This window comes from Ctenopharyngodon idella, chromosome 10 (genome assembly GCF_019924925.1).
Source record: "Ctenopharyngodon idella isolate HZGC_01 chromosome 10, HZGC01, whole genome shotgun sequence".
Taxonomy (NCBI): Eukaryota; Metazoa; Chordata; class Actinopteri; order Cypriniformes; family Xenocyprididae; genus Ctenopharyngodon; species Ctenopharyngodon idella.
Window position 1 is genome coordinate 3,496,274 of NC_067229.1, and position 12,307 is coordinate 3,508,580.

General features: G+C 34.2%; 1 protein-coding gene across 4 annotated transcripts in view; it reads right to left on the reverse strand.

The window, feature by feature from the left end:
- Nucleotides 1-10,838, reverse strand: part of LOC127519755 (uncharacterized) — a 30,704-nt gene extending 19,866 nt beyond the window's left edge. For 3 of the 4 annotated variants that reach the window (XM_051907276.1, XM_051907274.1, XM_051907275.1), the window contains exons 1-4: nucleotides 10,640-10,838; nucleotides 8,770-9,072; nucleotides 4,118-4,414; nucleotides 282-590 (exon numbers count right to left, since the gene is read on the reverse strand). In XM_051907276.1, coding sequence (XP_051763236.1) covers nucleotides 282-590; nucleotides 4,118-4,414; nucleotides 8,770-9,072; nucleotides 10,640-10,685 — 955 coding nt within the window. In that variant the 5' untranslated portion in view covers nucleotides 10,686-10,838. The remainder of the gene's footprint in view (nucleotides 1-281; nucleotides 591-4,117; nucleotides 4,415-8,769; nucleotides 9,073-10,639) is intronic. The other variant, XR_007931883.1, reaches the window with a different exon arrangement.
- Nucleotides 10,839-12,307: the final 1,469 nt, after the last annotated feature.

Sequence of the window (12,307 nt, forward strand, 5' to 3'; positions counted from 1 at the left end):
CATTTAAATAAGACTGATTATTAAACTTATTTAAATAATTTTAGCAAGTTCTTAATTTTAATTTTAATTAATTTTAATTTTACTTAATCAAATGAGATGTTAATTACAAAAGTATTTTCTTTACAAATATCTTCTGCACCAAAATACTTTGAGAGACTAACAAACTAACAATCTAAAAATAGACACAAAATTAATGTTTACCTGTTCAAATGAATTTTAAGAGCTCTGATCTCAGTTACTATTACACTGACTATTACATTGACAGATTTACATATACTCACCATTAACGGTAACGCTGATTCTCTTGTGTACGGTGAATCTGCTGCTGCTGATCTTCAGTGTATAATTTCCAGAGTCTGTGTCTATGATGTTCATGATATTCAGAGATCCAGTCTGATGATCCAGATTCAGTCTGCCTCTGAATCTCCTATCAGGACCATCATAAGTAGAGAATTGTTGGTCTGCTTTGATGATTTCAGCAATAGTAATTTTTCCAAAACTCCAACGGATTACATCATCTCTTTGTATTTCAGTAAGATCAGAGTTTAGAGTGGCTGAATCTCCCTCCATCACTGACACTGACTTCAGTTCTATATCAACAACAAACACATGAAGAATATTAAGGAACTCCTACACAGAAATTACTTAAATATGAACTTTGAAAATGATGTGTGTATGCAATTTCCTGTAAAAATCTATATTGACAGCTCTAAAATATAAATGATTGCTATGGGTTTATCTATGTGCATTTAAAAGATTTGGAAGATGGATTTTTACGTTCTCTCTCATTAATAATATTTTGTTTTTGTTTCGTTTTTTATTAAAAAAAAAAAAATGTTAAGTAACTTTAGATGCTTACAGAATAATTTTCATATATTTTTTTTTATAAAAGTCATTACTTTTATAGGTAACAAATCTCACTTCATGTACAATGTGTGGTTTCAGGAGTGAATAGTATTTTGGACTCACATAGTATGTTCAGACATTTATTTTGAAATGGCAATGAAAATGAAAAATCTTGTTCTTTTTGCATGTCTTTTATGTGTTAGAGGTTGAATTCAATCCAAATACTGCCATTCTGTCCATACTACCTCTGAATAGGATATCATAAATTTCATAAATTTTATAAACATTATGGATATATCAGGTCACTCAAACCATAGGATATATGGAAATAGAAGAGTCCTTAAAGGATTAGTTCACTTTCAAATTAAAATTTCCTGATAATTTACTCACCCCCATGTCATCCAAGATGTTCATGTCTTTCTTTCTTCAGTCGAAAAGAAATGAAGGTTTTTGATGAAAACATTCCAGGATTATTCTCCTTATAGTGGACTTCAATGGAGCCCAAACGGTTGAAGGTCAAAATTACAGTTTCAGTGCAGCTTCAAAGCGTTCTACGCGATCCCAGACGAGAAATAAGGGTCTTATCTAGAGAAACCATCACTAATTTTCTAAAAAAAAAAACATTTTATACATTTGAACAATAAATGCTCATCTTGAACTAGCTCTCTTCTTCTTCTTCTCTATTTGAATTCCAGCAGTGTAGACACTGCTAAGTGTATTACTGCCTTCCACAGGTCAAAGTTTGAACTAATTGTTATATACTTGCACTAGCATATTGTATATGACAATTTAGTTCAAACTTTGACCTGTGGAGGGCAGTAATACACTTAGCAGTGTCTACACTGCTGGAATTCTAATAGAGAAGAAGAAGAGAGCTAGTTCAAGATGAGCATTTATGGTTAAAATGTATACAAATTTTATTTTTTTTTAGAAAATGAGTGATGGTTTCTCTAGATAAGACCCTTATTTCTCATCTGGGATTGTGTAGAACGCTTTGAAGCTGCACTGAAACTGTAATTTTGACCTTCAACCGTTTGGAGGCCATTGAAGTCCACTATAAGGAGAATAATCCTGGAATGTTTTCATCAAAAACCTTAATTTCTTTTCGACTGAAGAAAGAAAGACATGAACATCTTGGATGACATGGGGGTGAGTAAATTATCAGGAAATTTTAATTTGAAAGTGAACTAATCCTTTAAGGTGTTACCAATGGAGCCTAGATGGTATCTAGTGGACAAGTTTGGTACTGCGCCCAAACAAAATCTTACTGTAAGCTCAATTATTGAGATATCAACCTAAAATTTGAAACACAACTTGATTAGATTTTAGTTTTTTATTTATTTTATTTTATTTTGATTGCAGCTTTAGAGTAAAGCAGTTTTGTAAAATATATAATTTATATAAATTATAAGAAATTATATATTTTTTTAAACAAAACTTCAATAACTATTTTTTTTTTTTTTATTTCACTTTATTTATTCACTTCTAAAATAATCTGCCAAGTGTCCCCTTTATAAGAAGACCAAACTTAAGTCTGTGCTCCAAAGTATTCTATTGGGGTATGTTCACCAAAAATGGGACCGACAGTTAAGGGGATAAAGTGTTGCAATGACTCCTACCAAATATTACAGCAACAAAAGACTCATTATGTTCAGTAATTTTAACTGAAGCACAGTCAATGGAGGCATTGTGTTTTGCTTACAGACTGTCCATAGGTCGTTTTTCAAGCACCTTATTACGACCTATATTTACGTTTTAATGTCATGCGCCCTCTAGCTGGCGTAAAAATAATGACAGTGTCGTGTTACGTCTGTCGTCATGAAATGATGTATGACTGTCGTTACCAATCAAAATGCGTGTTCATTTAAATGCAATGTGTGGATTTTTACACCATTTGTCCTGTTTTCATTTAGCAAAACTCATTTTTTTTATTAACGACTACACCCACCGCATCCCTAAAACTACCCTTAGTGATTTATAGTGCATACACATTTTATGAGCACATGTTCCCTGGGATCAAACCCACAATCGCATGATCACATAATCACATATTGCTATTGCAATGCTCTATCAATTGAGCTACGCGAAACCTGAAATATAACGCAGATAAAAGAGAACAATGCATTAAAATGAAAGTGTCCTGTTGTCGATAGGGGCGCAACTTTAGCAAACGCTCCTATGGGTTGTATTTTAGGGAAGTGACAAACAATCTATATAGACGTATTGGTTGGAGAACATGTTGTTTGCTTATATGTGAACAGGCTGCTTCACAGAGCATTCTCTTGCAGTATCACCATGTTCACTTATCTGGATGATCACAATGTTATATATTTGTCTTATCATCCAGACCTAAAACTTGGATGCTCTTTTTTTTATTACAGTTATACAGAATAGAACATGGTAAATATTTAATTGATGAGTTGTCAATAAAATATGTAGAATATGATTTTACCCTAAAATTCAAAAAGGCAAATTCTGGTTTCACTGCTTGGATTAAAGTTGTTTCTGCAAATTGCAGCAATCCCAGAGGGCAAAATGTATTTTTTTATAAATTGAAGCTGGGTCAAATATGCACTTTTACAATGAATGGATGCACTTTTTTGGGGCTTCAAAATCTCGAGTCCCATTCACTCACATTATAAAGCCTGGAAAAGCCAGGATATGTTTTTAATATATCTCTGCTTGTGTTCGTCTGAAAGAAGATAGTGAGGGTGAGTAAATCATGGGACAATTTTTAGGTGAACTAACCCTTTAAATCTTGAAATTATACAATCTAATTGAAATCTAAAACAACTCCTCATGCTTATGTGTGTAGCATCTTTATTTGGATTGTGATTAAAATGCAGTGGTTGCCTCTAATATCAAATGGCTACACTTTTTTTTTTGCTTGTCTATTTTGGAATGTTATAGAATAAACAGATAAATTTGCTTAAATAAAAAAATCATCTACAAGTGCCAGAACTGGCCAAATTGCTTGTAAAAAAATCATATTTGTTGCATCACTAATAACAATATTAAATAAAACTTTATTTTAAAAATCTAATAAAGTCTTTTACCTGTAAAATGAAATGCAGTTTACAAAGATAAGTGTGCTTTTCTAGTTTTTCTTGCTAAATACTTTGTAGTTTGTATGTTTAATATTAATGTAATTGTCATTGCACTAAGGTGTAAAAAAACATAATTCGACCCACACATGGTTACATTTTTTTCCATTCAGCCCTCAACCCAAAAAGAGTTTTACACCCCTGCATTATTATATTGCTGAACTCACCATTGACGTTCACACTGAATGACTTGTGTATGGTGTATCTTCTGCTGCTGATGGTGACATCAACTTCATAATCTCCAGCATATTCAATTGTGATGTTTGTGATGGTCAGAGATCCAGTTTGACGATCCAGCTCCAGTCCGCCTCTGTATAGCTGAACATAATTATTATCGATTCCAGCTACAACGTTTTGATGTCTCCACCGTATCACATCATCTCTCTGTAGTTCATTAACACCAGTGTTTAGAGTGACTGAATCTCCCTCCTTCACTGACACAGACTTCACTCCTGAAATCACAACTGAACAACAAACACAAACAGTTTCTCTACGTTATCACAATAGTCAGAAAACACAAACACAGACCATCAACTTTTTTCTAATGACATTCTTTAATATTTCCAATATTTTTTTTCTGCAACTATTATTTTCTTAATTAGTTTAGTGCAGATGGCATGGATTTAATACATAATTTCATTCATAAATTAACTTCCTTAATACACTTAATTTCATTCAAACAGTTTATAAACTAAACCATTTTCTTTTTGAAAGAATAGATGCTTATGTTCATCAAGATAGCATTTAATTCAATACATGATTAGTTGGAATATAAAAATAAAAAATTGCACATATTTTTCCATTATTAAAAGTGTAAAATTCTATTTTTAACAGTGCTGGCAAAGCTGTATTTTGGTGTATCTATTCCAATTAGAAAACACTATTATTTATAATCCTTAAAGGGGTCATGAATCGAGAAATCAACTTTTCCTTGAGCTTTTGACATATAAGAGAAAACTCCCTTGTTAGTCCAATAAAAGCTTTAATTGACTCCAGACCCAGCGAACGACTCGTCTTGGAATGTGCCTATCATAGATAGGTGAAACTCTGCCTCCGCAGAAGAAATCAACGCCTTCTTCTTCATTAGCCCCGCCCACTGGCGTGTTAGTGAGATGAGGAGGAGAGAAGAGTGATACAGGACTAAAAATAACATTACCTTTTTAAAGGATCCTAATAGGAATATGGTTATTTATTTTCATCAACGTGAATGTCTCAGTTGAGCTTTATTTATTTGTATTCAGTATGTTTCACTGTGGATTCTTTGGTAAATCAATCGCATTTCAGCGCAGGCTTTGTAAACAGATGTTTACGATATGGACTTGACAGTAGTGCAACAACATGTAACGTTAAGTAACTGTGTTCATTCTAATGCCTGATCTGATCAGATGTTCTTTGTGTCAGTAAATGAAACCAGTGACTAAACGCTTCATGGTGTTTCTTTTAGGATGAAAATAATAATTGAAAATAGTTATTTAACCTTTCATGCATGTATTATGGAAAAAAAAAAATCTAGATTTTTTAAAAATTCTCTTTATTACTTTAATATGATGCTAAAATTGAAATCCAATTTCATTTTTACAAAATTCAGTTTTATTTAAAGGTGCCCTAGAATGCTTTTTCACAAGATGTAATATAAGTCTAACGTGTCCCCTGAATGTGTCTGTGTAGTTTCAGCTCAAAATACCCCATAGATTTTTTTTTTAATTCATTTTTTTAACTGCCTATTTTGGGGCATCATTATAAATGTGCCGATTCACCATGCTTCCCCTTTAAATGATCGCGCTCCCCGCCCCCGAGCTCTCGACTCTATTATACATTGCATAAACAAAGTTCACACAGCTAATATAACCCTTTAAAATGGATCTTTACAAAGTGTTCGTCATGCAGCATATCAGATCATGTAAGTATAGTATTTATTTGGATGTTTACATTTGATTCTGAATTTGAATTTGAGGCTATGCTCCGTGGCTAACGGGCTAAAGCTAACATTACACACTGTTAAGAGAGATTTATAAAGAATGAAGTTGTGTTTATACAGTGAATTATACAGACTGCAAGTGTTTAATAATGAAAATAATGACGGCTCTTGTCTCCGTGAATACAGTAAGAAACAAATGTAACTTTAACCACATTTAACAGTACATTAGCAACATGCTAACATTTAGAAAGACAATTTACAAATATCACTAAAAATATCATGATATCATGGATCATGTCAGTTATTATTGCTCCATCTACCGTTTTTCGCTGTTGTCCTTGCTTGCTTACCTGTATAACGTCTGATGATTCAGCTGTGCACAGATCCAGACGTTAATACTGGCTTGTGTAATGCCTTGAACATGGGCATATTCAAAAGTTGGGGGTGTATATTAATGATCCCGACTGTTACGTAACAGTCGGTGTTATGTTGAGATTCGCCTGTTCTTCGGAGGTCTTTTAAACAAATGAGATTTACATAAGAAAGAGGAAACAATGGTGTTTGAGACTCACTGTATGTCATTTCCATGTACTGAACTCTTGTTATTCAACTATGCCAAGGTAAATTCAATTTTCAATTCTATGGCACCTTTAAACCATGCAACAAAGGATTAAAATGTGACATAAAGCCACAGCTGACAATATGGAATAATGTGTGTTTTTATGGCATGTTATGCTATGTATGTCAGCTCAGTTATTAAAACAATAATTTTACAACATAATAACAATATAATAATAAAATCTCTCGCATCACTCTCTGCATCACTGTCTGTCTCAGAGTTGCGCTTTGCTCGCACATACTCCTCATCACTGCTGTCACTGTCACTTCCACTGTCCTCTGGGATATTCTCTGTTATTCTGTACTTTGTCCTATGTCTTTGACCTATGCTGTTCCTGTTTGGAAGGCAAAATCAGAAAAGATTGGGCTCTAAATGAGTTCAGTGATTCAGATCAAATAATGATTATGTAAAAACATAACCAACACTACCTGATCATGTTTTCTCTTTGCTTGTCTGGTTGTTATAACTCAGTTACAACAGCCCAAACAAAATCTAATTTAAAAAAAGTCAAGGGTCAAGAGCTCAACTAAATCAAACTCTGATCTCTGTGATGGTTTCTGAAAAATTGTGATTTTTCTTCTTTGGTGATTCTGCTTGTTATCATCAGGTGTCTTCAATAATGGTCAATCATCACCTCAATTAAACACTTATTTATCTCATTAACTTTAACACTGCTTCAGTGGGTGGAATAAAAATATGGCAGGACTTTTACTTTCTGACCCCTGGACTTTCCACCTCTGGACGTAAAGACGAACGGCTGCATGCTTGAATTTCCCGCAGACACCCACCAGTACCGTTCTTATTATAAAACCTTATTACAAGCTCACTGTTGTGAATCGGGAGATAGTTTTGAACACTGGCAGGTTATGTACTTGCTCGAAAATTGATTTTGGATCATTTTTAACCAAAAAAATTACAGACTGCAGCTTTCAATTATTTTTATTTTATTTATTTTTTTCATTAAAGGGTTAGTTCTCCCAAAACTAAAATGAATGTTTGCAAAGTATTCAAACCCTTTACTCAGTATATAGTTGAAGCACCTTTAGCAGTAATTACAGCCTTGAGTCTTTTTGCTTACGAAACAACAAGCTTTGCACATCTGGATTGAGTGATTTTCTGCCATGCTTCTTTGCAAATCGTCTCAAGATCAGTCAGATTGGATGGGGACATTGGTTAACAACCATTTTCAGGTCTCTCCAATGATGTTCGATAGACATTCACTGAGTTACTGTGCTAAGGGTCATAGACTGGGCCGAAGGTTCACCTTCCAACATGACTGAGCCTGAACACTGTGGAACAGGTTTTCATTGAGGATATCTCTGTACTTTGCTCCATTCAGCTTTCCCTCAACCCTGACCAGTCTCCCAGTCCCTTCAGTCCCAGTACCAGTCCCCAATGCTTCACTGCTGGGATGGTATTGATGGTATGGAGGCCACTGTGCTCTAAGGAACCTTCAGTGCAACAGAATTTTTTTGTAGCCTTTCACAGATCAGTGCCTTGCAACAACCCAGCTAACAGAGTCTTGCTATATAATTATATATACGTTTGAGGAACATCATAGCTTTTAAAACATGTTCCTGGAACATCAAGAAAACTGGATATTTTTTATGTTCACAGAACCAAGACTGAATATTTGGAGAACATTCTTATAACAAAATTCTGTTAGCTGGTAATATCTCTGAGCTTTGCAGGCAATTCTTTTGACCTCATGGCTTGGTTTTCGCTCTGATATCAGCTGTGAGGCCTTTTATTGAGATGTGTGTGCCAAATCATGTCCAATCAATTTAATTTACCACAGGTGGGATCCAATCAAGGTGTACAAACATCTCAGCAACAATCAAGAGAAATGGAAGGCACCAGAGCTAAATTTCAAGTGTTGTTGCAAATTGTCTGACACGTAATATTTCAGGTTTTTCTTTTTAATAAATTTGCAGACATTTCTAAAATTGTTTTCACTTTGTCATTATGGGGTACTGAGTGTAAATTAATGAGAAAATTAATTTAAACAACTAGTATCAGGCTACAACATAAAATTTAAAAAAAGTGAAGGGGGTCTGAATACTTTCTGAATGCACTGTATATTATATGAGTGGTTTGTTTTTCTTGACAAACAAATGGTCAGATAATCACATTATTATTTTATTTAAATATCTCAAATGTAAACTGAAATACTATGTAAATGTTTGCAGACAAAATAGAAATGACAGTTTGCCAATACAGACTGTACATCGTTAAAAATACTTATTTTAGAGAACTTAACAAGTTAATAAAAACTTACTCACCAGTGACACTGAATGTCTTCTCTGGGGACCCACTGCTGCTTTTGATCTTTAGTTTATAGAGTCCAGAGTCTGTAGTTGTGATGTTTGTGATCTTGAGATCTCCAGTCATATTGTTCAGCTGCATTGTGTCTCTGAATGACTTATCAGGTGTAATGGAGTCACTTTTGATTCTAGCCATGCGATTTCCATTAAACCTCCATTCTATCGAATCACTTCCCTGTATTTTTGCAACATCAGTGTATAAAGTGACAGAATCTCCCTCCATCACTGACACTTTCACTTCATCTGTATCACCAAACACACCTGAAGAACAAACAGAAGCAGTTACTCAGAGATTAAACTAATACCACACTCAGAAATCATGAGTCTTGCTGATTGATCAATGGAAATTTCCTGTGACTTGTGGGCCACTACGTTAATATTAATTCATATTATTTTAAAACAGTACTACAAAATAGCCTAAAGCAAATAACAGGGTTCCAATTAAATAATAGAGGTAACACATTTAGTAGGCCTACGATATGTGGCTGCAACAACCGTGATCTATATACAACAATGTTGAAAACACCAACTGTATGGACACTGTCCATGTCAATCCATGTGGTCATATCAACAAAAGCAAATGTGCACTGTTAGACCTTGCTGTAGAAAAACAGCCAAATTCTGACAGTAACAAACCATTTTCCATTAAAACAGTAATATACTGTAGAAAACAATGCATTCTGGGTAATATTTGTCATTTTCGAGAAAGTAGCCTACAGGAATATACTGTGAGTTAACAGCGCTCAAAGTCGACACTCAGAGGCTGTGTTCTAAATCACACCCTATACCCTCATTCACTATTCCCTTCATTAGTTCACTAATTTAGTACACTTGACAGAGTGAATGAAAAGAAGAGAGTGAATTCAGACACTGATGAACACCTGATAAGCAGAATCACTGAAGGACAGAGAAACAAGACCAGAAAAAAGAGACGAGCAGAAACACAAGAACTACAACTGACTTGAGCCACACTGAGTGTGAAACCAATTCACAAACTAGTTTGACATTATTTCTTTCATACATGTACAGAAGTTCCTGTTGAGAATTAACAGATTTGGATGTTGATGTTTGGGCAAGGACATTGTTGAAGTTTGTATGAGTTTGTGTATGTTTGTGGAGTTGTTTAATCAGATCTTCAGAGATTTAATGTCTTTTATCTTCAGTTCATCTAAGGCTGTGGCTGAAGAAAGTTGTAGTTTGTGTTCTTATTTCTCTTTCTTTCAGTGTTTGTTCACAGCAGGTGTTTGAATGATTGAAAGAATGTTTCAGGAACATCATACTAACCTTTAAATAACTTTTAAATGACTTTTTTTTCCAGAACGAACACTGAATATTTGGAAAATGTTCTTATAACAAAAATCTGTTAGTTGGGAAAGTTGGATACTCCACACAATTTTTTCCAGCACTTTAAAAAGTCAAATTCTAAATAGTATCCATAGTTATTTTAAATGTGATGACAAAACATTTTTTGTTAATCCTTCATAGAATTTTTTTACGATATATAGGTAAAATACATAACATAAAAACATAACTAAATATAATCCTGCAATAAAAATATATTAGCTTACTTTATATTGATCTGATCAGACAGCCAAGCCTCTAAAGCTACCCAGTCGACGCGCCTGAGACTAGGCCTATTTCGCAATGTACTCACTGATGTTGAACAATATACAAAAGGTGCTGTGCACCGTGATAAAAGTGATATAAGTTATTGTATTTATGAACGCAGCATAAGAAATAAGAAAATATGGAAAAGAAAATGCGCATTTCCGGTGTGTAGAAAAACGAAACCGAAAGTGCTTCAGCTACGGTCAAAAACCAAACTTACCGATCACTGATGATGAGAAAAGAAAAAGTATAAGTGCGCTCTTCATCTTGATGTATAGTTGAGTGAATACAGATGGTCCGTAGAGTTATTAAAGTCCTCTGAGTGTTCGTCAGAGATCCGTTTCTGAGCCGCACCCTCCACCAGAGACCTACAGAATGAGCCGACTAACGGATGGGGGGGGGGGGGGGGAGAAAGCGATTTTCTTAGAGACCTTCACACTGATTAGCATTTATGGCTAAATTATCTGGGTGATTTCTATTATTCTAAAAAAAAAAGGTTTATAGGCTATTGCTTAATTTAAAAAAGAGCAAAAAAAGTGCAAATGTGCACAGCGCCATCTAGTCGTAAGAAATGGGAGTGCGTTTTACAAGAAAATGTCAATCTTTCTTGAAAATTCCGTTTAATTCAATGTCACTGGGCGTTTCTTTGTTTTTGTGTGTGTGAAATTTACTAGCAATCTGTGAACCATTATTTTTATAAACCACAGCTACATGCTCAACCAACACCCCTAGATGAATAAGATTTTGTTTACAAGTATGAGAAAAAAGCAAGAGAGTAAACATGTGTACACTCCCTTTACATATATAACAACACAAGAAAGGATGTGTTAAAACACAAAAAATGTGTTAAATTCTTACACATCAGTGTGTGAGTTTAGGGACAACACTTGTGTTAATTCTGACACATTCATTGAATTGATACAACTGATCACATACCTGTGTCTACACTGTTAGACCTTGCCGGACTTTTTTACAGTAAAATACTGGCAACACTGTTGCCAGTTATTTACTGTAATCTACAGTATGTTATTGTAAAGATACCATGATCTAAATTAAAACTCATTTTACCTCATTTAATTTGCAAAAACCAACTGCCTCAAATTGTCAGACTGCCATTTAAACTTACAAACTAATTTTTATTGTATGCTAATAAGAGCATATTACTATGAACTTATTGCTGTAATTCAATAAAAACACTTTAAATAAAAAGATTTTTATTGCATCAGCAACTACACAGTCACCATCTGTTAAATAAAACAACATGCAGCATATCATCAATGTCTCTTGATCTTCTCCTGAACCTAAGCACAGGCTCTACTCTTCAGCACAATGGTAACCCACAAAACTCAATTTTACAGTAAACTACTGGCAACAGTGTTGCCAGTATATAACTGTTTTTTTAACTTAGAGTTTGTTACTGTTAAAATACATTTTGTGGGTGTGTCTTTTTATTTTACACCTTTAACCCTTTCAACCCCAGGAACATCCTCTAGTGTCCACACTACAGAGTAAAAGTAACATTGACGCTGTGTTGCACTGAGATAATTAAATTAATAATTAAGTGATGATTGAGCAATTATGATGAACACCTGCTGTTAACAAGCAGACCCACTGAAAAGAGGAACAAGAACGGAATAAATATGAGCAGAAACTACAACTACGAGCAGAACTACAACTGTCTTCCAGCCATTACACATTATTACACTTATTACTGACCAGTTTATCTTTATTTCTACAAAAGATCTTATTGAGAATTAACAGAAGTTTAGATTTTGATGTTTCGTTGAAAATGTTTGGTTTGATGTTACCGCTGAGGAGATCAGCGTTTGCTTTAGTTGAGCTCTTGACCCAGTTTTTGTTTTTTTCTCTGGCTGCTTAAACTATTTTT